Source organism: Poeciliopsis prolifica, unplaced genomic scaffold (assembly GCF_027474105.1).
Source record: "Poeciliopsis prolifica strain line A6 unplaced genomic scaffold, Auburn_PproV2 SCAFFOLD016, whole genome shotgun sequence".
Taxonomy (NCBI): domain Eukaryota; kingdom Metazoa; phylum Chordata; class Actinopteri; order Cyprinodontiformes; family Poeciliidae; genus Poeciliopsis; species Poeciliopsis prolifica.
In genome coordinates this window covers 3,194,624-3,219,303 of record NW_026562391.1, presented here as the reverse complement: position 1 = coordinate 3,219,303, position 24,680 = coordinate 3,194,624, and the positions used below count along the sequence as shown (strand labels likewise).

Genomic DNA, 24,680 nt, shown 5'->3' with positions numbered 1-24,680 from the left:
TGAAGGGAAGCAGCTGAAAGTCTCACTTTCATAATATATATGGCTTTTAGTCTTGGTTTGGCTGTAAAAACAACATTTTGAAGAAGCTGTCATTTGCCTCAAACTATGAGTTTGTCTTTGTTAATTCACATAACAGCATGATGTTTCATCCTAAAACATCACTTCAAGCTTGCTGGTAAAAAATTTGTAATGTTATGAAACAGTTTATTTAAATCAGTAATTCCATTCATAAAAGTGAAACCTGCATATTATATTCACTTGTTACAGACATACTGACATAATTCAATTGTTTTTAACTTTTAATGTCGGTGATTATAATTCACAACTAATGAAAACCCCAATTTCAGTATCTGACCGTTTTCCTTTTTGAATTAAATTACTGATTTAAATCAACTTTTTCCTGACATTAAAATTTTTTCACCAGCACCTGTATGTCTGGTTGTAAAGGACAAAAACAAAGTGCTGGTAGATAATCTCTCCTTCCACTGGCTCAGACACAGAAAACTAAGTACTTGATACCGCCAGTATTTGTGGGCAAACATGGAAAAGAATCACTTGGAAACATCAATTATGTTAATAATGCAGTCTTCCAGTGGCATTGTGATCTAACAGATTACATAATATTTTTTACTTTTTATGTAATCATAATAGATTGCATAAAAAGGAAAAGGAAAAAGAAAATAGCTAATTTTTGTATTTAATAAACATTATACATATTTCTATCTCATACCCAACGTTGCATCAATGGTCTGGCTGCTGATTCTGCTAGAACCTTGTGTTGTCGTTGTGCCACATCATTATCCCTCAGATATGGGTGATTCCTCATCTTAAAGCAAAGCTTTAATACTTTGTTTGCCAATAGTGTTTCAAACAGGGAGACAGTTTTATGAGGATGAGAAGAAATATGAGCTTTTAATTTTCTCAAATTTATTCTTCATAGCAGGAACTTTTGAAGAAAGTAGAACTCATTTCATTATCTTCTGCTTTGCCAACTGGCCGCTGTACATCCACTCAATATATTCCCATCGTAATGCATTTTTTCTCATAAAAGCATTTTCCCTATTTCTAAAAAATCCCCATATCATCAAAAGAAGTCAAAGTTCCCTATGTGTTTATGTGTTTATGTATAAGTAGCAGAGAGGCAAAGCACTTTATGCATGACAGACCTAATGACCTCCCTGTGGCCTGCAGAGATAAAAACATCTGGTCTGTGGCTGGATTCTTTCCAGATCTGCAGCTCAATCTGGACATCAACATGTCCTCCGGTTCATATTTTCCAAAGCCACTTTGCCCTGTTCAGAGTTGCGAGAGACCTGGTTCCTCTTCCTGCTGTCATCAGATGAAAAGAGGGAACATTTTAGACAAATCACTCGCCAAGAGGGACAAGACAATCACGTCAACACGTTTGACGATGTTCATTATAAATAAAGTCAAGTCAGATGGTGAAATTCAGACTACTTTTTACTCTTTTTGTCACTTACGTTTTGTGGTCATCAAACAAATGAATTCAAACAGACAAAAATAACTTGAGAAAATACATTTAATTTTTTTATGTTGAAAAGAAGAAAAGAAAATTCCTGTTCCAACCCGAATCGGCCCAACGTGGAAAGTAAATTTAGTGTCATCAGCTGCCGTAAAGAGTTTGCAGGATTAAAAACACAGAACGCTTTAGCTCCAAGCCAGATGCTACAGAAAACATCCAAACAGTTGCATTGATGTCTGGTTATTAGCCCATATGAAGTCTTTTTTGTTTGTTTTTATTTTCTTAAATAAAAAAAGATGGTTTTGGTAAATGCGACACAAACCTATTTGTGTCACTTTTTTCACCGACTGATAAATGTCACAAGTGTCGTTTCTCATTTCTTTCAAAGTTTCAGTCAATCAGTGAATTATGTCGCTCTATCGCAGGTGCAGTACAGGTTCTGTGTCCGTAATTTCTTGATACAACAGGCCCTTAATTCTGCGAAAAAGCCCAAGAATCTGAGTTAATCCCTGTCACTTCATGATTTAGTGGTCCTTGCACTTTCTCGGGTTATCTTTGTCTTAGAATGCCTTTGATGATCTGAAACGTGTGTGTGGTGCACAAAAACAAGATAAAAAACAAAACAAAAGAAAAACACTGCACTCTTGTGCTTTTAAGTTAAATGGTTCTCATGTCCTGGTCGCGCTTTACTTTGGCATTCTTCCCACTTTTATATCTGCGCATGCTGACCCGGTGAGTTGCAAAAGGTCGTGGCCCAGTGGCGCGGGGGTGTTGGGTTGTCGAAGCCGGGCCGAGTCCAGGATGTCTGAGCCCTTCTTGTCATAAGCAGCGCCCCCCAGCCCCTGCCCCACGCCTCCCTCCTCGTCTGCCGTCTCTTTTAGTGGGGTACTGAAATGAACTCCATAGGAGGGCGCGGCGCTCCATTGCAGGCGTCTGCTTGCAGCACCCCACCCCAAAGCCGAGGAGGGCCAGTGAGCCATCTGCGCCCTTTGTCTGAGTAGTGGGGGATAGCGGGGCTGTTTCTTTTCCAGACACCCCTTCTGCACAAGTATACGCAAAACGGGACGGCCTGCAAAAGAGGGGCAAACGAAAAGATTAACTACAAGGTGGAGGAGGTGGAGAAGATCTGGCCTCGTTCTGTTTATCGATTATTCACGTCCCTTTTCATTAGAAAGTCGGAAAGAAAGAGAAACTCCCTCCCACCCCAAATCTCTCACTCAATCAGAAGAATATATCAGCACTTGGCTCTTCTTTCTTCCACTTAGTTTCTCCCATCACTGTGGCACACAATGGCAGCCTCTGTCTGCCTGGGAGTAACCAATGGACTCTCCAAAACGGTTCACATAGCTCATTGTCTTTGTCCCGACATTTTAGAGCAAGAAAGCAAAAAATTGTTCCTTCTTCTCTCGCTCATTCTCTGAGTTGTTCAGAGAAACGGCTTCTCAAAGTTATGTTTTGAGTTTGCGAAACAGCGGATCAGGATTTCTGTTGATGCATTAGAAAAAAATTATATCAATGAAAGAGTTACTGCATCTTTGGAGACTTGTAATCAATTTCCATGTCCTGTTTTGTAAACCTCCCAGGGGACAAGGCATCCCAGAGCAACCTGAGGACTGGACACATAAAATCCCCACTCAAAACCTGTGAGAACAGTTTGGTTCTGATAGCGCTTTACACAACAGATTTAGATCCATCCCATGAAAAGGAAAAAAAAAAACACAACTTGATTAAATGGCAAAACCAGGAGGGATTCCCTCTGTTTGTATGTGTGCTTACCATGATGGCTTGACCTCATCAGTGATCATTTGTTGGGTTTTTTTGTCGTCGTTGTTTTGCATGCGCTTGTCTGGCTCAAATCATCTCACTCGCTCACCCCCATCCAGCCTCATTGTGTGCAGAGAATGAAAGACCTAGTTTTTTGGCTGTAGAGGTTGGAGGATCCTCTCTGATGCTCTTTCCCTTTGGCCCTTATTGTCTGTCTTGCTCGAGGCCCATCCTGGACCGACTTACCCAGAAACAACCAACTGCTGAGGTCATCCTGTTTTCACTAGCGGTCACCATATAGGAGAAGATGGTCTTGATTTTACTTAGGTTTTTGGACAGACAGCAAGGTTATGAGAAGAGAATCACTTTTTTAGTTGTATAAAATGGGGCACTGGTCATTTTTTCCCTACTATATTTTGTACTCTAATGGTTTTGGTTGTTTCTTACCAGACGTTTTCTGGTACCAAATGGAGTTTTGTATCGGCCATGAATCCATTACTGCCTCCCAGAGGAATGTTTCGTACCCTGATTAGCAAATGACAGTGTTAAGAGTATTTCTACAATCTGTTCATAGTCCACTGTACAAAATCAGAATTATCTGGCTTGCTCAAGAATCAAACTCAAGGTCCAAACAGTTATTTGAAGATTGCAACTCCATCTTGCATTTTAGAGGTTTTGGTTGTTTCGTTCTTCATATTGCTCTTTTTTCAGGTGCAAACAGTCTGACGTAAGACGTTTCGCATCAACGTTGCATCAGTTTTCACCTACTTTGACCAATACATATGTAAAATCTAATAATATTCTGCCGTTATTTAGGCAGTAATGAATAACAGATTAAAACAGGAAGTGGTTTCTAGTTGTTCTGGTTTAATCAACGGTCAGAATCTGTAATATTTTGAGTTCCTTTGATCCATTGGGTCCAGAACGTCTATCAGTGGAAACAATGTGGATGAGAACTGTAGATTATGGAATGTATTTAGTACATAATTAGACATTTCCTTTATTAATCAGGCCTGTTAACCTTTAATTTACCTTTTGGTACTTATTTATGTAACCAGAAGATTTTGAAACAAAGGTTAACAAAAGAAAGTGGTAAGTTTAGAAAAAATGAACAAAATACAGATTTAATTTTGTAAATAGGCCTTGCTGCTAGAGGATTGTTTAGAAAAAGCGATTTCCAAACAAGAAAAACCCAAAATGTCAGGTTAGTATATATAAAATCAGTTCCAATGGGTCACTCACACCATTCACCATTCTTCTGTGCAAAGTAAAAAGTCTGGTCGGGTCCAGAGCTTCTGTTTGTGACACACAATAAGAAAAGTTGACAGAGTTAAATGGCAGAGGCAGCTTTAGCTAAACACTGGAGCTCTGAGCCAGGAGGTTTTTCTGGAGAGAAGAAAACAAGGAGAAAACACAAAGTGAATGGCAGAAATGGTCGTAGAGAGGAAACAAAATCTTGAGTTTATGGTGAAAAAAATTACTTCTTCATCTCAGACTAAATAAGCAGAAACAATTACTTCTTCTAGTAATTTCTACATATGTTGTGCACTGGAAAAGCTGGGCCACCTAGATATGAAACCAAATAATATTTTTTCTTCAAAAAGAGTGATACGTCGGACAAAAGTTGTGTTCCTCCTTTGCAAGACCCTTTGTGAGTTTTCTATGTTTGGGGAAATCACCATCTAAAGGTCACCTTTCATGTAACGGCTCCGCAGCTGGATGTAGATTCATTATTAATCACAAATTAGATCAACAGGTCAGACATCAAATCGTTGAAAAGCAGGGCGTTTCATCTCCAACCAACTGGAGTTTTAATGCTGCTACTACAAACCAACTTTATTTAGGCAACACACTGGTAGCCTCCCAGCCCATACGTTCACATCTGCCGTGCATTTATTCATTTATAAGCATCTATAATCCATTTTTTTAATGGTCTCATTTAGTTAAGAGAGCTCTGTGCATGATTTGAGCCAGTGAACAGAACTTCACCTCAAGAGAAAAAGAATTGTGAATCGCCATGAGGAATGATTCGTGCCCTTAGTGATGACATTCGATCTTAATCGTCCATGGATCACAAACAGACATGCTCCATTATTAAGTCTAATTCCATTACTAGGCTTTTACCTGCATAGCTCCAGTCCATCCTGATTATAAATGGCAAAAACACAAAATCTGACCAAGTACTTTTGGTTTAGTTTCCAGTTCCAGTTTGTTGAAACACTTGAAATAAGACAAAACTAGCTTCTGAGTAACTTCACAGTAAGACATGGGATTTTGTTTAAAGTCAATAATTCCTTAATGCTGATGAAAGAGTCTTAGTTACACTGTATTATTATTTCACTTGTAACACGGGGAAAATATCTTATTATAAGTGAAATAATCTACTAGGACTATTTCATTGATAAAAATGAATTATCGACTTGAAACAAGCTCCTGTATCCTCCTGAAAAGGTACTTGTAAGTTAGTTTCAAATGTACTTTGTGTTAAACCTGCCCTGGAAACTAGAACAAAATTACTTGGTGAAATGCTTCGTTTGTTTCATGGTGGAGATCAATCATGCAGTGTGTGCTTTCTCCTCGCTTCGCCGCTGATCTGAACTTGCACAATCCCAGCATCCCTTGATAACCGATTCGGGGTGAGAAAGTGTTTTGAAGTATTAGACTTATAAGGATTTGGCTTCTTCAGTCAAGCGTTCAGGGGCGTATTTGTCCAGGGTCTGGGCCTGTGTGTGTGTTTGTGTGTCTACTTATAAGTCTGAGGCGCTGTTGCTAGGTTTCATGATGAAATGTCTGCTGTGCATAAACGTATCCACCACACTTCCCTTTAGGTTTAAATGAGGCTCTTTAGCCATTAGCCTGCTCCCACTCCCACTCGCCTCCCCCCCCCCCCCCTACGTTTTCACCCACACAAACATACACAAAAGGGTGCTAAATGGGGCATTTAAGCTGTCACGTTGATGAGGGCTTGGCGGGAGTCCGGCTCCACATGATGATGTTGCAGGGGAGGCCTCTGAGGTCCCCATCTCCTCACTTTCACCATGATTCATTTGCTATAACGTCCCCTTTCTCCCACCGATGCTCGTCAGGGGAGCCCACAGACATGTGGCTGTAAATTATCAATGTTTGTCTGAAAATGGGTCATAAATGTCACACCCACGTACCTCGGTATGATGCAGTTGTTTGATTAAACACAGTGCACGGTTCGTGGCTTTCTTTGTTGGACTGCTCAAGTATGTACTTTGAGAAAAAGGGTGACAAAAAAATAGACAAATGGAGATTACCGAACAAAATAATAGCCTGTAGTTCAAAAACATAATCTCTGACATTTAGACTGGTCTTATCTACCTAAATATAAAGTTCTTATGGGTAATTGTTGAAGGGTTTTCCTTGTCTATGTGAAATGTGAGCAGCGATGTCACAAGGTGAAGCAGATACTTTGCTAGCAGAAAGTGATTTGTAGAGTGTTTGCCATACGTCTTGAATTTGTACCAAACGGTGTGAGTTATTTGTTTGCTTTATTTTCTTTTTCCCCAAAATGTCCCACACAGTTTAAAAACTGCGTAGTTCTGAAACATCTTGTCATTTTACCCCAAAAGATTCGAAACAATTCCTTTTGACAAATTCAGATGAGGATACACAATTTGAAAATATTTCCGCAGCATTTTGTGCTGCACATTCATCACACGCTAAAAATACTCACCCTTACCATATAGTCGTTATTATGTAACAATGCGACGCAGCGCAAAATGAAGTGCAGAGGGTTTCACTTTTTGAGCAACTGCCAAATATGTGATTTTACTGTTTTACTTTTTTCTTTACCAAAACACTGCGGTTGGTCTAATATTTTGCCTTTTTTTTTAAATCACAAAATAAATACAATGAACAGAAACATTAGAAATAGATGTGAAAAATCGTTTGCCATATATGAGCGCTCATGTCTTGGCGTGCAGGCAGCACAAGATGAGGAGAGGAAGATTTTAAAAATGTTTTGGTTTGCTTAAGCATCTACAAACAGATCAGCTGTCATCTTGTTACTGTCGCATTTTTTCCAATGGAGTAGCAAAGACTTTGTACTCTGTACGTCCAGTGTGTGGAGCTGGTGGAGGGACGGATTTGCTACATTGAAAAATAATTTGGAAGAAGGCTGAGTGAGTGATTTGACATGTAGTAGTTTGTGCAATGGTTGGACACAAGGCCTCTGAATTGGCAAAACTTTCACTCTGTGGGACAATCTGCAAAGGCAAACACAGTCATTACATATTTTTATTTCCTCAAGGAGTTTGCATTGACTTCCATTTATTTTGAATTCATTTCTATAACCTACCCCGACCCTGACCGTAAACCTAACCTCAGTTTACATCTTAGTCCTAAACCAAACCTCTGGTCCACAAACTTAAGGGGCTCTGAGTTTTGGGCTCACAATGTAGAATATGTTGGAAAAATGGGCTTTAAAAGGTGAGAAACGCTAAAACACACGTACCCCCCAACCACACACACACACACTCCGACACCCATCACCTCCAGGCGGCATGCCCTCTCCTGCTGGGCCCCGTCTTATCCTAATGGGATTGCCATGGTGGAAGCCTCCCAATAATGAAAATAATGAAATCAGCAAAGACCCAAAGAAAGGTTACCACTGCTCTCACAGGCAGTATCCCCTGCCAGGCTGCCAACCCCGCCTTCTCCACCCCCTGCACCCGACAATCCCTGCAGACGCACAACAGACAGAAATCCGCAAGGGGAGAATAGAAGGGAGTGGAAGAGGAGGTATTTCGCAGACAGTCCCGGAGCTGGGGGGAGGGAGAGAGACGAAGAAGTGAGACATGAAGGAGAGACGCAAAAAATAATCTGACTTGTCTGAGAAGAAAGAAGAAGGAGCACAAAGGCAAAACAAGATAAAAGGTGCCTGATTCTCTGTGTTGAACTTGTCAGATCTCTTGTTTCTAACAGGACATCCTAAATGTTTCAAGGCATGTGCTTCGAAAGCTTAACAAAACCTCGTTTTTCTGACCTCTTAACTACCACACTGCATATACCTGACATGCTACTCTGTATTCTTAAAGGTAACATTTATTTTTGTAAAGTGCGCTTTGTACATAAACCAACCTTGGCCTATTTCTTGAGCAGGGATTAAGATGTAAACACCACAGGAATCATCCTCAAAATAAAACTGCTTTGTCGGCTGCAGGCCTCTGAACTGGGCTGTAACGAGAATTGCTGGATGCGTGAGCCGCTGAACACGGGAGTTCCTCTGGGACAGGAAGTGGGAGCAGTGACAACAGGAAGCTAGGGTGAAAATGACAGCGGGAGCCTTCCCACAGCATCTCTCTGCATGCCTGCTTGCTTTCTTCCTATCCTCTGGCTCCTCTCTTTCACCTCTGCTTCAGCTCCTCCGGGTGCTCATCAGCATCATCATCATCTGTGGTCTCTGGGGCTCATGAGAAAAATGAGGACAATATGAATGTGTAAAGTGTGCCAGCATTGCTGTGTGTTGGGTAATAAGACTTTGCTCGTGTCCCTACAGTGGGTGTCTGTTAAAGATCATATTCTGCTGATACTGATTATGACTTCCACTTGAAAGCAGCAAAGCAGAACTCTGCTTGGTCGTGTTTGGGTTTTTTTTTTTTTTAGTACAAATTAATACTGCACCTGCGGCCATTGCTGGAAGTATCATTTCGCTTTTCCAGGCAAGCATTAACAAAGTATGCTTGATTATCTATGCGTCACGTGTTAGAAGAGAGTTTGTCAAACAGCTGTTACCATTTCTTTTTACAGATGCTAATGTTACTCTGACGTTAGCAGCTAATGCTTAGCAAGTTCCTGTACTGCCACTGCTTACAAATCATTTGTAACGGTCACCGTATCAGCTTTTGTTCTGCAAAGTCTGTCAAATACTGTTACACAAAAAAAAGTAAAAATTGAGACAGCTTGTGTAAGTAAGCAAGTGTTGCTAGCCAGCCATACGAGAGGACTTTGCTAGCTAACTCTGTGAACTTAACCCAAAAACTACTTCCTTTCTCACTTCAAAATAAGAGTCTCACATGGAAATACAGGGTGCCAAGCACATATCTACATATCTGTGGTCCCTAATAACAGTTTAGAAAACCTTCGTCAGACAAAAGGACATGCTCACAGCACTTTGACCAGAAATGCTGTGGCTCTTGCCTTGAGATCTCGTCACACCACAAGTCTCTGGTCATCTTAACTAATACGGCTTCCTCTGACTCTTTCTACTCTCTAATTTGAAGACGGCACAAACTGCCCCGAAGCCTTCCCGGCTAATTTGACAATGTCCCACATCAGAGAGAGGGCGGGTGACTCTAACAGAGGGCTGTTTTAATATTGCAGGGGCGTTAGGTGCCGTGCCTCCAGCAGAGCAGCAGACAAACCCAGAGACACCAGTCTGAGGCTCCTGTGGACAAATGACAGCTTTAGCATCCGGAGTATTTTCTAATTGGTGTCTCATAGATGGTCCCTGCTGGGGGAGAACGTCTGATTAGAGTATTTCCCACACTCTAACTTCTGTGTGCCTGACTTGTGTTTTTGTGAAACAGTTTAAGAAAAGCGTTATTGCATCTTAATGCGTATATTTCACATCATGGACGTATCGGTGACAGCCTGTCTGTGTGTCATTAGGGTGTAATAATCAGTAAACGTTAACTTGTTTTCGCTGTCACTCGTTTTCTGCACAGATCTGGCTATTAGTGAAAATTCATGTTTAATTTGTTTTACTTTGCACAAACTTTTTTTTTTTTTGTCTTCAGCAGATTGCTACTCTGTTTTTATGTTTCAGATCATATAACAATATTATATGTTGTAAAGTCAACAAAAAAAATCTAGTAGATAAGTTGAAATGATTATGTATTTATCAAGGAAATAAAAGTTATGCTGAGAAATCTGGTGAACTATGATTTACAGATAAAAAAAAATGTTCCAGTTCCTGACATGACGAGTCTCGAGGCCATCACACTACCACTACCATGTCAAGATGCTTTTTTTCTGAAATGTGCAGCAGGATGAACACTTTTGTAAAGGTTACACATTTGTCCCATCAGGCCACTGAATATTTTCTTGAATCAGCAAGATGTTCAATGCAAATGTTAGATGTTCCTGTCTGTTCTTTTTGGTCAGCAGTAGTTTTGACCTCTGAACTCTCCTCTCCCAAGGATGCCATTTTTGGTGAGCTTTTTTCTTACTGTTGAATGATAAACACTTCAACCGGGGCTAGTGAGACCTTCGATGATGCTTGCCTCCTGGATGAGTCACCAATGATCTCTTGAAGTAACTTTGATAGACGCAGCGCAAAATGAAGTGCGGAGGGTTTCCCTTTTTGAGCAACTGCCAAATATGTCAACAAAACATCTAGTAGGTTCTCTACTCTTCTGCCTTTTCTCCATGTAGATAATGGCTCTCACTGTAGTTTCAACCCAAGCCTTAGAAATGGCTCTGCACCCCTTCAGAGACAATCAGTAATGTTTTTAGATCAGTGCATGATTTTTTGCTTTTTTAGAAATTTTAGCCTACTTGCTGTTGCCAAACAGGTTGCTTTAGAGTAACTCTAGATTCTACACATCTGGATAAAAATGCTGAAGGTATTTTATGATTTTAAAATTGGGTTGCTTTGGTTGCCCTGCGACAGACTGATGACCTGTCCAGGGTGAACCCCGCCTCTTGCCCAGAACGTTAGCTTGAGATAGACACCAGCACCTCCTGACCCCACAAGAGACAAGTGTGTGGATGGATGGATGGATGGATGGATGGATGGATGGATGGATGGATGGATGGATGGATGGATGGATGGATGGATGGATGGATGGATGGATGGATGGATGGATGGATGGATGGATGGATGGATGGATGGATGGATGGATGATGGATGGATGGATGGATGGATGGATGGATGGATGGATGGATGATGGTTTGCTTGTGACTGCTTTTTTCCCTATTTTTATTAACAACACTTTTTGAAACCTTTTACTCTCATTATCTTTGGTTTAAAAGCAAAGTCAGAAAACAGAAAAAGAAATCTCTGTAAGGAGCTGGACATTTCCCCCCTGCTCTCTATGTATCCATTTCTCTTGCGTACGTGTTCCTCTGTCCCAGTTTAGCCATTGTCACCAGATGTCAGTCCCTGGGAACACAGGCAAACAATGGTCACTAAGAGCCAAAAGTCAATTGCCATGGGGAGGGGCAACAGGTTTATGTCTTTTCTTCAGGATATTTGTTGGAGGGGTGCGCTCCCAGAATAGGACACTGGAGTGGAGTGATTTAAAGAATGGTGGAAATGTGCTCTGGGGAGGCTGCTTAGACAGGAAGTGAGAATTGAGACGGAGCGTCGCAGTCGTAGCTGCATCAGCATTGCTGATTTGAGAAAACAGGGTGGGGTGCGGCTGTATAATGTGTTGTTTTGATACCGTATCACAGGGAAAGGCTGCGGAATATCCTGGAATGGAGATAATACCCAGAGAGCATTTCCCCCAAGCGGCCGTACAGTTTGTGCCAAACAAAAGAAAAGCTCGGCTGCAATCTTGATGGAAGACAGATTAGTATCACGGCCAGAAAGCCCTGACAAAGCAGAGACCCACACGGCGTGTGGCCCTTGGGAAAACAGGCGCCCTGACAGTAGTACAGCCCGCAGTGTCAACACGGGGTCAACAGAAGAAGCTCTGACTGGAGAAAAAAAAAGAAAAAAAGAATGCTTTGGCACTTTCCCACAATTATTTTCCTCCCACATTCTGGCTGATTGATGTTGTTTTAAACAGGCACCAATTAAAAACTAGCACCTGTGTCTGTCTCTGTGTCTGTTTGCAGAGTCAGTTTTGTAAAGCAGAGCAAGCTGAAACACATACATTTAGTGGGGGTTTTTGGAGCAGGGCAATCAAACCAAGGATTTGTGGATTTGTACGTGTCAACGTAAACAACCACAGCGGCAGGTTCACATGTAAGCCATCAATTACAGTAATTGATCCCTTGACGGAAAAACGACAGGACTTGTGTTTAGTGCTTGTGTGCCGTGGGCCGAGCCTCCCGTGGAGAGCAAATACCTATTGTTCATGATGAGAACAGGACACAGAGGTGAACAATCAGCGTCTTTTGGTGTCGCTGCTGACCACATGTGGGAGACACAAAGAGAAACTTTGAGGTCATTTGGGTCAGTCCTTCTCTAGAACTGCCTTTTAAATGTTATGTTGATTCTAATAACATATTGTTACATGGTTTGCAATTGTCTTTCCAAAGACAATAACAATGCCTTTCAAAAATGTACAGTCACATTCAGTAAATGAGAATGAACGTTTTTGATGAGTCTGGTTTGTCAGATTAAAAGTACCTGTTGGAAAATAACGGTGTTTAAGCAGGCAGGGTTGGTTTTACAAACATGTGGGCCTCTGGGATGGAGCAACTTTTGGAGCCCTGTCCACTAAGGAAAAATAATTTCACTAATGCAAATTTTAAGTACACTAATAGAAAGTCATATACAACAGCAGGTACAGACTGATGCATTGTGGGGTTAATATGTCCTCTACACAAAAACTCCATAATGTTTCCAAATAAATTGACTGTAGTTTCATCATTTTCAAAGACTGGAATATTGTTTATAGTCATAAAAAATACTTAAAAAGCATGTGATTTAGGCTACTGAGACGTGTATAAAGTGCAATAATTGCAAAACACTCATTCATTTAAAAGAAACAGAGACAGAGAAAAGAAACATTTTGGGGGCTACTGTCCCCCTAAGCCCTTTCTGAGGTCTGGGCTCGTAACCAGGTATTAAGCATACTACTTAAGCCCACATTTCTGTTTTGAATAATTATTCTTTTTTTATTGGTTTGATGTGAAATTCTAATTTTGAATGTCATGTTTTTATTTTGATGTAAGTGGAAAATTGTCACAACGAACAGAAATAAAGGCTTCCAAACATCCAACTGTGTTTAATTTATCTGTTTAATATTGTTTCACTTGCTGATAAAGTTCCTAAAATGAATGGGCTTTTCAAAATTTCCACATAGCAAACGCAAAGTTATGGTTGTTTTATTGTAAGCTATGAAATAGACCAACACAAATTAATGTATGATTGTAAAATGGTTTCCATTCGTATCCAACCCATGTAGAAACTCCTAAAAGTTTTCCTGACTCAGTCAGACTGGATTGAGGGTGTCTGTGGAAATCAATTTTCAAGCCTTTAACATATTGGGTTTAGGTCTGTTCTGGTCATTCCAATAATGGCTACACTTTAATCATTCGGTTGTGGGTATGTTGAGCTGGAAAAAGTTTCAGTGAATTTCATGCTCAGCTTTTCTTTTCTTTTTTCTTCTTTGCTTTTCAATATTTTTACGTCTTTGGATCAATCCATCCTATCTGTTATTGTTTGTTTCCCTTTCCACACCCACTCGCACCCTGAGTGCCGGATCTCACTCTGCGGATGTCGCATAATTACCTATGAACACGCTCCAGCTGAAGTGGTCCTCTGAGGATGATGCAAATTGGTGACATTCATGAAAATGTCAGCGAGTTTTCCTGGAAACCAATAGTGGGTGATAGAAAACTATTATATGAACGTGTTTTATTGTGGCAATGCGTCTACCGTGTGTGCTACTGTTGCTGAAAGATTTGAGAGCTTCATTTTGTTGCGCTCTAATGTGACCTCTGCTTGCTCAGAGGATGGAGCTGACTCAGAGATGACGCAAAATCGCCTCTGCAAAACAACAACTGGGGCAATTTGCATAATGAATGTTCTCACTTTCCAAACATTTTTTAATTTATTCTGGAAGTTGAATTAGAAAGTTTGCCCAACAAACGTCAACAAACATGTAAAGACATAGACTTTTCATTCAACTCAATTTTTCAGTTCAACTGAACAAGTCTCCATTGGTTGCACAAATAGCTAAAAACTATTTTGAAGTGGCAATTTTACCGTGACTCTGCACTCTGGGGAGTAATGGACAGAGGAGGTGAACAGGAAATGACGGCGCAAAGAAGGATCCTTCATAAAATCGAGAAAACCACTGACAACCCTTAGCATCCTGTTCATGAGACTACTTCATGACAACAGAGAGCCTTTAAACTACTTCAGACTGGAATACAGACCCACACAGATCTACCGGAAATCCTCTCTGGTCCCAGCCATCAGCATCTACAATAATTTTTTGTGATACAATACTTAGTTCTTCTTTGGGATGAAAGCAAGCCTTTTATGAATTTGGTTTTAATTTGAAAGTCCTTTCGAATACATCTACTTAAAGTTTTAAGGTACACCATGGACAGCTTGACAGTCAATGACAGAGACACAGGACAAAGCAGCATGCACATAAATACTTGTATCTAATTTAGAAGGACCTATAAACTTAACAGTCATGCTTTTTGACTGTGGGAGGAAGAACAAAACGTATGAAGAAGATGGACAGAAGCACAAAGACTGGCCTTTGAGCTACCAGTCGCACCACCACTCAACGGTTTAACACTGATCAAATGGGTGCATGTCTTTAATGGGGATTCTTGAGCAGGGTCTGTGTTTCTTTAATGACATCAGTTTGTGGAAGGTATTATCTGGTTTGGACTCTTGATTGGTATTGTTGGGCGTTGCTTTTTGTGCCTCCGTCTAATGCAAGGCACTGAGTTCTCGTTGAGCTGCCATGTCATTCTTCTTTGGCTGATGTTGGTGTTTGTTCATCTATTTCCCTCCTTCCCAAACCAATAAGCTGATCTTCGCAAAAGTTGAAAGAACTCTTTCTTACTATGAGTGTTTGACCTCTGCACTTGTCTTTCCTCTTGATTTTGAAGCTGTTTCACTACACTTTGACACGAGCACTGCCTTCAAAGAAAAGGATCACAGAGTGGCCTTTAATCTGAGTGATTCTGGTGAAGAGGAAGGGTTTGACTTCACTTTGTGTCTGTAGGACGTGCCTCCTCGAAGCAGTGATCTCTCATAAATCTTTACTTTCCCACTGTTACTAGAGTTTGCCCTCTGGGACGCGTGACTGGTGTAGTGCGGAGTTCCTTAATTCTCCTGCCTTGTGGTTCTCAGGTTGGATCGTAAATGCTGTAATCAAGTTTTCAGAGTTCGTCACACCTTGCATTTACCACCTGAGATACTTGAGCTTTCTAATGGTGCCTTGCGGTCTAAGCAGGGATGTTTGGGTTGAAATCCCAGAGCGACTGCTCATTAAAATCCTCCTATATGGACGTGTGAGGGTGCTAGAAGCTCTCGTAGTCTAAAATAGGCCAACAACTCAAGGGGGTTTCCTTCCTCCACAGCCACCCCTCACTGAGGCTTTGGAGGTGAAAGGGCAGGAGAAGGAGAGCCCTTCAGAGATTCCACCCATGCGCTCCCTGGACTTGAAAGTTTCTGTTTCTGTGAACTTTACATCAAACGAATATGTGTGGCTGCCAGCCCCTTTGAAGTGGCAAAGGAGAGCAGGGGTAGAAGGGTGGGTTGAAGTGGGTGGGAGGTGGTTAGGGTGGCTTGTCAGGACTTAATACAGGGCCGTGCCTCAACGTGTTCTGTGTCAAAACGGACCCCGGTGCGGCAACCCATCAAAAGGTCTACTGGAAATGGCACAAGATCAAGGAAAACAAATGCACCTCTGAGTGACTTCTTCTTTTTTTTTTCTTTCGTCGGATGCAGGTGCATCTGATGGTACAGTGACATCTTTGTGCTCCTCTGACGAGACCTCGTCTTTTGTCTGGACTAGTCATGTTAGGTTTGGCATGTGTTTCAAAAACACCAAGTAACACTACCAACACGAATGATGAGAAGAAAATACAGGCATAGCCTCTGCCCTTAGTCTGCACATCCATGTTTGTTCCACCAGTCCTACAGCTTGTTGTTCATACTCTAAAATACAATCCATAGAAATGTACAATAAAATAGTCTTCCAACCCGTCAAAGCAGATTTATCTCAATTCACATCCAACCGGCCATGTGTTGTTTGCATGTACTCCAAACAACATATGTGGTTTTGTGTACTTGTAAGGTAAGAAGGGCTCACATGAGGAATTTTATTATATATCAGAAAGCAATAAATGTTATACACAGGGCCTTTTGCATTCACTGGCACCTCTAGTAGAAATATTTTTTTCCCATTCTTTATAAATACACTCATCTTTTATTGCAGTGGATAATTTCACACTAGGTGTGAAATTATCCACACCTAGTGTGAAACCACAAGGTTTTTCTTGTGGTTCTGAACTTTTTCAAATTCACACTTTTCCCTTAAACTGTAAAGTCCTTCTTGTAAAGTCCTTCTTTTTTTTTTTTGTATGGTGGTTGCAATGTAGCAAAAATGTTTAAAGCTCCAGGAGGTCGGGAGAATAAAATGTGCTACTTTCGTCCAACCCAATAAAAACAAAAGCTACTAAACTGGCTTGCTGTTATTAATGCAGTTTCTTGTTGCTATTAACTAAACAACAGGCGGATCAGTGCTTCACTTTTGTCACTTTTGTAACTGATGACCTGACGCTAATAAAACCAGACTTGTTCCATACTATTATTATTGTGTAGGACTGAAAATTTGCGATTAAAAAAAATAAAATAAATCCCAGATAATTCCATGGATGCGAGCACAGGGACCATGCGGACTCCTCAGGCACCGAGGGGCCGCCCTCCTCCTCTTTCCCATACACCAGCATCCACTGACTCAGGCCACATTAAACACCCTGCATTCATAAAAACAGAAAGAAAGAAACGAGAAAAGCCATCTAACAAGAGCAACGCCAACTGCTTCCTGCTGCCGCACCGCTTTCAGCGCTCTGCGCGTCTTTAGAAAAGCGCTAAAACTCCAGAGAGAGGAAAGAAAGAAAAGAAGAAGAAGAAGATCAGGGGAAAAATGGCCAAAACTGAGAGGCAAAGACGAAGTTTGAAGAGTGACGACTTCTTCTTTGATTCGGAAGCATCCCTCTTGGATCAGCAAGATTTCGACATGTCCAGCTGCGCTTTCAATGACGTCTTCAACTCCAAAGACTCCCACATGGAGCAGATCACTTTCCTGAAAAACGTTCAGATGCTGCTGGATGCTGCCAGGATCGTGGAGAGTGCCGAGCGCAAGGACGGAAGTGAGTTGATCTCTGCTGCAGTTTTTTTTTTTATCCCTTTACATTTCATTTCAATTTCAGGAGGACGAAAAAAAAATCACCTCATTGTCAACAGCCTCAGACAACAAAGGGCTGAGTTCGTGCAACTCGTGCACCACTGTCTGCAATAAGCACAGCCTGGGGCAGGTTTGCACGGGCAATACGTGCGATTTAATCATCGCGTTAGAAAATGATAGGGAGAAAGGGGGGGGCGGCTTTGATTTTCGTGTTGAGATTGTTTCTGTGCGTTATCCGCAGTAGGTATCGTCGCTGTGTGCCTCTGCAACTCTGAATAAACAGGGACCAGTCATTTTCCCTGCAGCACAGTTAAAGTGCAACATGGACCCCGGTGATCTTTAGGTGAGTGTGGCTGTTCCAATAAAACCTGATCACATTGCAGCGTCCTCCAGGGGCTCAGTTTGGGATGATGTCATTGTGCCCCAGCAAACTCCACAGGGGGCCATATATGGCAAAAAAAAAAAAAAAAAAGGAAAAAAAAGTGTTGTTTTTTTATACACAGTGAATACAAGTGAGTTTTTTGCGGAACGTGTGATTCTGGGTTTTTGACGTGTCAGCTTCCATCTCGGAAGCGTTTATGCAACTATAAATAAGTTATGAGACTTTATGCAGACGGCAAATCTCGAAATGCACGAAGACTCGGGCCTTTACGGTAGTAATCTGGTGGCGTTTAAATAAACAATAATACAGTACGAGCAACGCATACTGTAAAATATCATATCATATCCTTATACTCGGGCATGATTCGTCGGACATGCCTTTGCATTTTATCGCCAGTCTACAAGAGCCGCTTTACGTTCAGCACAGACATGTTAATACTTCCAGGGCTGCGCACGCGAGAAGGCACTTTTTTTCTTCCACTCGTAACGTAGGAATTTTCATCACCTTGCTCGAGACAGCTCTCCTCTCAAATTGTTTGCTTCCTGCTATTTGGGGGCGTGTTGCGGCGCTTTCCACATGGCGCAGATCTCCGCCGTGGTTGGTCAGCCGCGGGTTAAGCCCTCCATGCCCGTCAAAGCCGTCCGCCAATTAGGCTTGTGCTTGTCTGTGATGTCACGTGTTGCTGGGCCTGGCTTAAGCCGAGAAGAACACTCCCACCGCCGCGGTGAAGTCTGGGACTTTGAGTACTTTTAAATCCTCATTTCTCAGTCATAACTACCACTGTTATGTAGGCGTTTCTTTAGATATTGTTTTATTACTAATGCAACAACACACCAGGATCAGCTTTGCTCTTTGATTTGATATTTGTTGTGGATTATTATTTAGATAAATTTGATAAAAATTTGCCCTTCCAAAAGCAAACTTTCATATCCAAAGGTATGGCGTGCCAAAGAGCCAAAATCCATAAATATCCAAAATAACGTTTTGTTATTTTGGATATTAATGGATTTTGTGATATAATTTATAACAAGTGATGATATTTAAAAAAAATCTATAATTGAACATGCAGATTTTAAAAAACCTATAAATAAATGTCAGAATTGAAATCTAGATCAAAGAATAAGTATCCTAACATCTGATTTATCGTTTTCTCTTTAATAATGTCATCAACGCTCACAGCTCCTCAGTGCAAATTATTTTATGATACACTGTAGCACATAACTGTGAGAATCATAAAAAAACCTAATAATTAGATACCATCAGGAGATTTCAGTTATAACTACCACATTTTTTATTTTTTATTAATAAATTCACACATTAAATGCATTTATGATAAATACCTTAAAATATGTAGAGCTTAATTTTTTTTTTCATTTTAATGCATGTATCTGCATAGTTATTTTTATGCACATATGTAAAATCCATTCGTTTACCAGAATTTGTCACTTTTGGTGCTTCGTACTGTGCTTGCTAAACTTGTTCACAAGTTTTATCTTAGTGAAATTGTGAATTATAACAGAACTTGATGAAGCATCTAAATTCATTTTCTATTTATTTATTTCAAACATTTTTTTTCTTAAAACTCTAGCAAAGCAGTAACATGCATAGAAAATCAAGAACACATTAATTAGCTTACTACTTCTGTGTTTATTTAATCCTGCCCCTTTTCTCAATTTGTACTATCGATTTATGATGGCAAATATTTGCGACATATTTTTACTATAAATGTGATTAAATATATCTAAATACATTTTGTTAATTTCACTTCGAAAATGTCCGACCTGTAACTTCAAAAGGTAGCTTAAAGCAAATGCACTAAAAAATACTCAATGTCCCAGAATGCACCGCGTTTGAACCAGCCTACCTCACTCTAACCCCTCCCTAGTTCCCGCCTCCCAGCTGAGCGGCTAGGTAAACAAACAGGAGAGGAGAAGAAACGAGCAGCAGCCGCTTTGCTGGGTTCTGGCTCGTTTAGGGACACTTTTCTATTCACATCTCTTTTTGTAACAAAACAGGAAAAAAAATGATAGCCTGTTGTCTAGAAAAAATATCCCTTTGATACATTTTCTAACAAGATTTAAAAACTGCTGGTTGTTTAGTAGTAGCTTTGCTAGCTCAGAGAGATTGGACTTTTTATACCATCATTTTTATTAGAGCTCGCAAGAAAAGCTCCGCGTAGGTCAGTAAGGTGTCTTTTTATTCCCCCTCTATCACCCTCCACACAGCCAGTTCCATTAGATGCAGTCCTGTCTTCCGTGAACAAATCAATTTTTTTAAAAAGCGACCGAGCGTTCCTGCCGTTTGCGAAGGTGAAACGTTAACGGCAGACGGCCTCAGGGAAGAATGACCGATGTCCAGCTAATAAATATCCAGCGGTTACTGGAGGCAGCGGAGTACATAGAAAGAAGAGAAAGAGGTGACGTGTGTTTAATGTATTTTAAATTGACTGTTGAAAAGGAAAAAAAAAGGGGGGAGCCGGTTTTCCGTGTGCGTGGCTGTCAGTTGTAACCGTTGGTTTCCTGTCCCTCAGAGTGCGAACATGGATATGCTTCGACCTTCCCTTTAAACCAGAGCACAAACTACCAGAGGCAGAGGAAGTTCCGGAATAAAAAGTTCAGCAGCAACCACAACAGGTGAGAATATCATCTCTGTCTGCTTCTGGCTTTTTTTTTCTTCCTTTGTTATTATTATTTATTTTTTGCTGGGAAATGTATGGTAGCACAGAGTAGTTTGGAATTACTCAGAGGAAGGCACGTGTGACGTAAGCAGCGTTTCACCAGCTGATTGTCAAACTGACTTCCTGATCCAGAGTGGAGATCTATGGTAAAAGTGAGTTCAGAAGCAACAGCATTGCGGCGTTGTTTTTGAAGAACGTCTAAATCTCGTTGTCATCGTTTTAAAAGGACTTTAGTTTGTTTTTCTCGTATGAATGTTGGCACTCGTACATGTTCGGTAGGTTACCTGACGTTCTTACTTTCTCTTTCACCTTACAGTCTAGCTCGCTGCGAGTTTCTGTATGGTCACGAGATTTGCTTGTGAAGGACTAACAGGGAAAACGCAACCTTAGATCCAACCCTCCCTTGTACAGCAACCACATGCGTTCTTAATCATATAGGCAGAATCCTTAAAGTATGATAACATTCAGTTAGAAAATAAAGCAGGCAAGCACCAGTAATATGCACTGCTGCAAAAGTAAAACAACGTAACGCTAGTTACTGCCATAATAATTGAATGTAATAATAATGAATGAAGTTAATGCGCATATTACAAAACATATTTTGGTTTTTCTGGAATTATCCCACCCTTGGCTTTATATAGGTAAGATTCCCAGTAAGGTTCTTACTGACCAGGGGTCAGTTTGTGATTGATATGGAATGAAAATTATTTGGTTTCTGTGGCGCTAGTGACCTTTATTCAACAGTAGAAAGATATATAAAAAATTTATGTGAAACAAGCACTTTGAATTGCCTTTTTGCTGAAAGTCTGCTAGATATATAAAATCACTTTACCTTACCTTATCTTACCTGGACGTAGGACTGTGTAACCTCTGGATATGGTGCGCCTGCCCTTACAATAAAACATGTGGACCCTGCTCTGAAAGTTTTATCAGTCAGTCGGCCACTGATCGGAATCAGACAGTTTTCCCCTGATTATGGCGTCGAAGAGTGACAAATCAACAAAACCAACAGTTCTTTATTTCTTTATGGCCAATAAAAAATTACATAGTCATAAGCACATTTACAGTAGCAGGAATAGTCTTAACTCATGTGTTTTTAATTGTTTTAGAATCTACTGACTTCGTCTAACCTGCCAAAGTGTTTTCATTTCTTTCACATATCTTGAAAACTGAGTCAGACCTCGAAGGAAACCCTAAATCAGCATCAGCTACCTGAATTGTTCATCCGGTCACAAAAAAATAAATACAAATTAAAATAAAACAAAAATTTAGAAACTACATTTTCTACATTTTTATTCCAGTAATTATTATTACTGGAATAATAATTTGCTTTTGAATCAAAAGCAAATTATTATTCCAGTCATTGCTAAATAGAATCACATGTTGCTTGTAACAGTTAAAGTAAGTCCTGAGTTAAAGTAAGCGTTGGTGACATTCATTTACCGTCATTCTAATTTTAATTATAGCCTGTTGTCAAGCTAATGCTAATGTTAGCTGTTAATTACCATCTACTCACCACTGACATAGTGTCCTCTCTTGCTACTTATGCTGTTAGATTTAGGGAATAATTACCAGATTTTTCTTGTTGGCAAGGCTTAATTGCTTTCTTTCAGCTAGCTAACATACTAGATGCAGTAACATGTAGGGGAGGGGCAGCACTGAGGATGTTTCAGGCAGAAAGAATAAACAACGCTTCATTAAAAGGACCTTAAACTGTCAGCGTAACTCATGCCTAGTTCCAACATAAGCCTCTTCTCCATTCCAAGACATGAGCCTGTAGTTGGATGCAGAAATGGATCCTCCATGTCGACTCCCGCTTCCACCACCACCCTTCCTGGAGGCATTAGATCCTCTCCTCCTGCTTACATACGTAACGCTGCCCATTAACAGTCCCACATCAAACGCGAGCTCCCCCCTCCGATTGCCTTCTGAGCCTTTTAATATTGAGAACGGGGCCACAAACAGGAGCTGCACGTTACTCATCACGAGCGCTGAATGCTGCCTCGCTCTGCATGGCAACAGTCATGATCAGAAGTCTGCGGCCCTATTTATGGCACTCTGGATGAAAAAACAGACATATGTGGGAATGCCTCAACACAATTTGCCCTTTCAGTTGTATTCAGATGGAGCGGTCGTGATGAAGTGACAAAATCAGTTGTTTTTGGCAATAAAATATCAGCACCAAGTAAAAATGGCGTTCTTCAAAGCGAGGAATACTCTAGAAAATATTCTCCGTGAAGATAGTTTCATTGGTCACTCTAGATCAACATGCTTCCTACCTGATACCATTTCGAGTTGCATATTGTGATGGAGCTCACTTTATTTCTGTCTTGAGCCCGAGTGTGTCTTTGCACCCACACTAGGGCTGCAAATAACAATTATTTTAGTAATCAATTCTGACAATTAATCGATTAATCTGATAAAAAATGTTCATTTAACCACTTAAGCTTTTTTACACAACATTAGAAATACACCAAAAATTCAAATAATAATAATTCAATTACCTTTTTAGATGTGAGGATAAAATTGTTATTGTCTGTAATGGAATTTCTTTTAGCGTTTGCGTGATCATTTGAAGCAAAGGATGTAGCTGCAGCTGAAAATATATAGTCTACTAATCTGTTGATCATGTTTTGCAATAGTAAATGGATAGCAGAAGGGGGCTTATTAGGATATTTTTTTTACACTATTTGAACCAGGTGAAGCTTGAGGACTTCTAGGTTAAACGTTTGCATCGTAAATGAAAGACTTGCGCAGTTCTGACTTAATTACTGCTCTGACCGTGTTTTTCTTTCAGCAAATGGCCTTTCTTAAAGTCTACTCTCCAGGTGACAATTGATCAATTACTAAATTAGCTGATGATTATTTCAATGTTTGATTAATCACAATTAGTTCCATTAATCGTCTAAGCCCAACTTCAAACCGCAGCAGTGCCTCCCATTAACTTGAATTGGGGTTTTCTGTAATTTTATGAATGTTGACAGATAGAGAGGGCGACACTTGCTCACCTTGTTAGGATGCAATGCTGCGCTCTGAAAACTCATTTCCTGACCTTCGTGTGGACTCTGGTTTAACACTTGATAGATCACTCACGGCCTGCACATGTCAACAGAAGGACAGTGAAAATGCCCTTCGACCATGACCTGACTCATCAGTGCTGTTTTGTATATAAATAGGACAGAATGTATGTTTATTTCACTGATGACCTGTAGCTGTAATGGCCCGTCATTATATAGCTACACCTCATTCTTCAAAGTATTGTTTTTTTTTTCCTCCCCTAAAGCAGAAGTAGGGTTGTCCTCTTGGAGAGTTGGTAAGGTACACTTTAGGGCGGAAACAATTGCGATGAATCGATTATTGAAATAATCATCAACTAATTTAGCGATCGATTAATCGCACTAAAAACAGGCAATTTGGTGAGAAAAACATCACAATCAGTGCACTAATTATACAAAAGTAAATACATTTTGCATTTAAGATTAAAAATAAATTGTCTGTATATATTTTCTTTCTAAAACTCCTCAAGTATCACAGCATAAGCTGCACTTCGTTCAAATTCCGTAAAATTGTCATGTTGCTGTGCAATTATTAATTCGTTAATTGAAAAAATAGAACGGCCCTACTGGTGTCAAGTAATGCAGAAAGGGCTCATTTAAGTATTTATTTTATATTTATTTAGCCCCAGTTGCATCCTTTGCTACAAATAATCAAGCATATGCTAAAGGCATGCTATGATGTTGCATTTAAAAAAAGGAATTGAGTGATTTAGTTGTCTGAATTTCTTACATACTTTTGAAATTCTATAAACACTATGCTGAAGTAGGAAATGAAAAATCAGCAGAATGTGTCAATTTTCGTATTCGATGACTTGATTAAGCGTCAGAGTGACTGATTACTCAAACGATTGTGAGCGGCAGTTCTCCTAGTCTTTCTAAAATGTACATTAAAGTCCAAATTCGTCTTGCACGTTTCGTTTGCTCTCCAGTTTGCAGCTGCCTCCTCGGTAGCGGGTTGAGGCTTAAAGCCACAGGCTTATCTGACTCTGTCCTCTCTCGCCTGCCGTTTATAGCAGGGATGCTTTATCTCGCTGACCCACTCTACGGGCGTGCGCACTCGCACACATGCACGTACACTTACAAGACTGCAGGAGGACGCCTGGTGCTGTTATGTCTGGCCTGGAGCCACTTTATAATCTCTGTTGCTTTTGTTGTCGTGTACTGGAGATTCAGATAGTGTCAGTCAGGATGCAGGAAAATGGTTTCTGATTATAAATCTCTGCGAGAAAATAAT

At 40.4% G+C, this 24,680-nt stretch overlaps 1 protein-coding gene across 3 annotated transcripts in view; it reads left to right on the top strand.

The window, feature by feature from the left end:
• The first annotated feature begins 16,872 nt into the window (after positions 1–16,872).
• mxi1 (max interactor 1, dimerization protein) overlaps positions 16,873–24,680 on the top strand; it is a 36,889-nt gene continuing 29,081 nt past the window's right edge. For 2 of the 3 annotated variants that reach the window (XR_008606668.1, XM_055041116.1), the window contains exons 1-2: positions 16,873–17,296; positions 20,244–20,346. Coding sequence is in view for 2 of the 3 variants with exons in the window: in XM_055041116.1 (XP_054897091.1) it covers positions 17,071–17,296; positions 20,244–20,346 (329 nt within the window). In the remaining variant the exon portion in view is untranslated. Of the gene's footprint in view, positions 17,297–19,602; positions 20,130–20,243; positions 20,347–24,680 lie in introns of those variants that run through there. The other variant, XM_055041117.1, reaches the window with a different exon arrangement.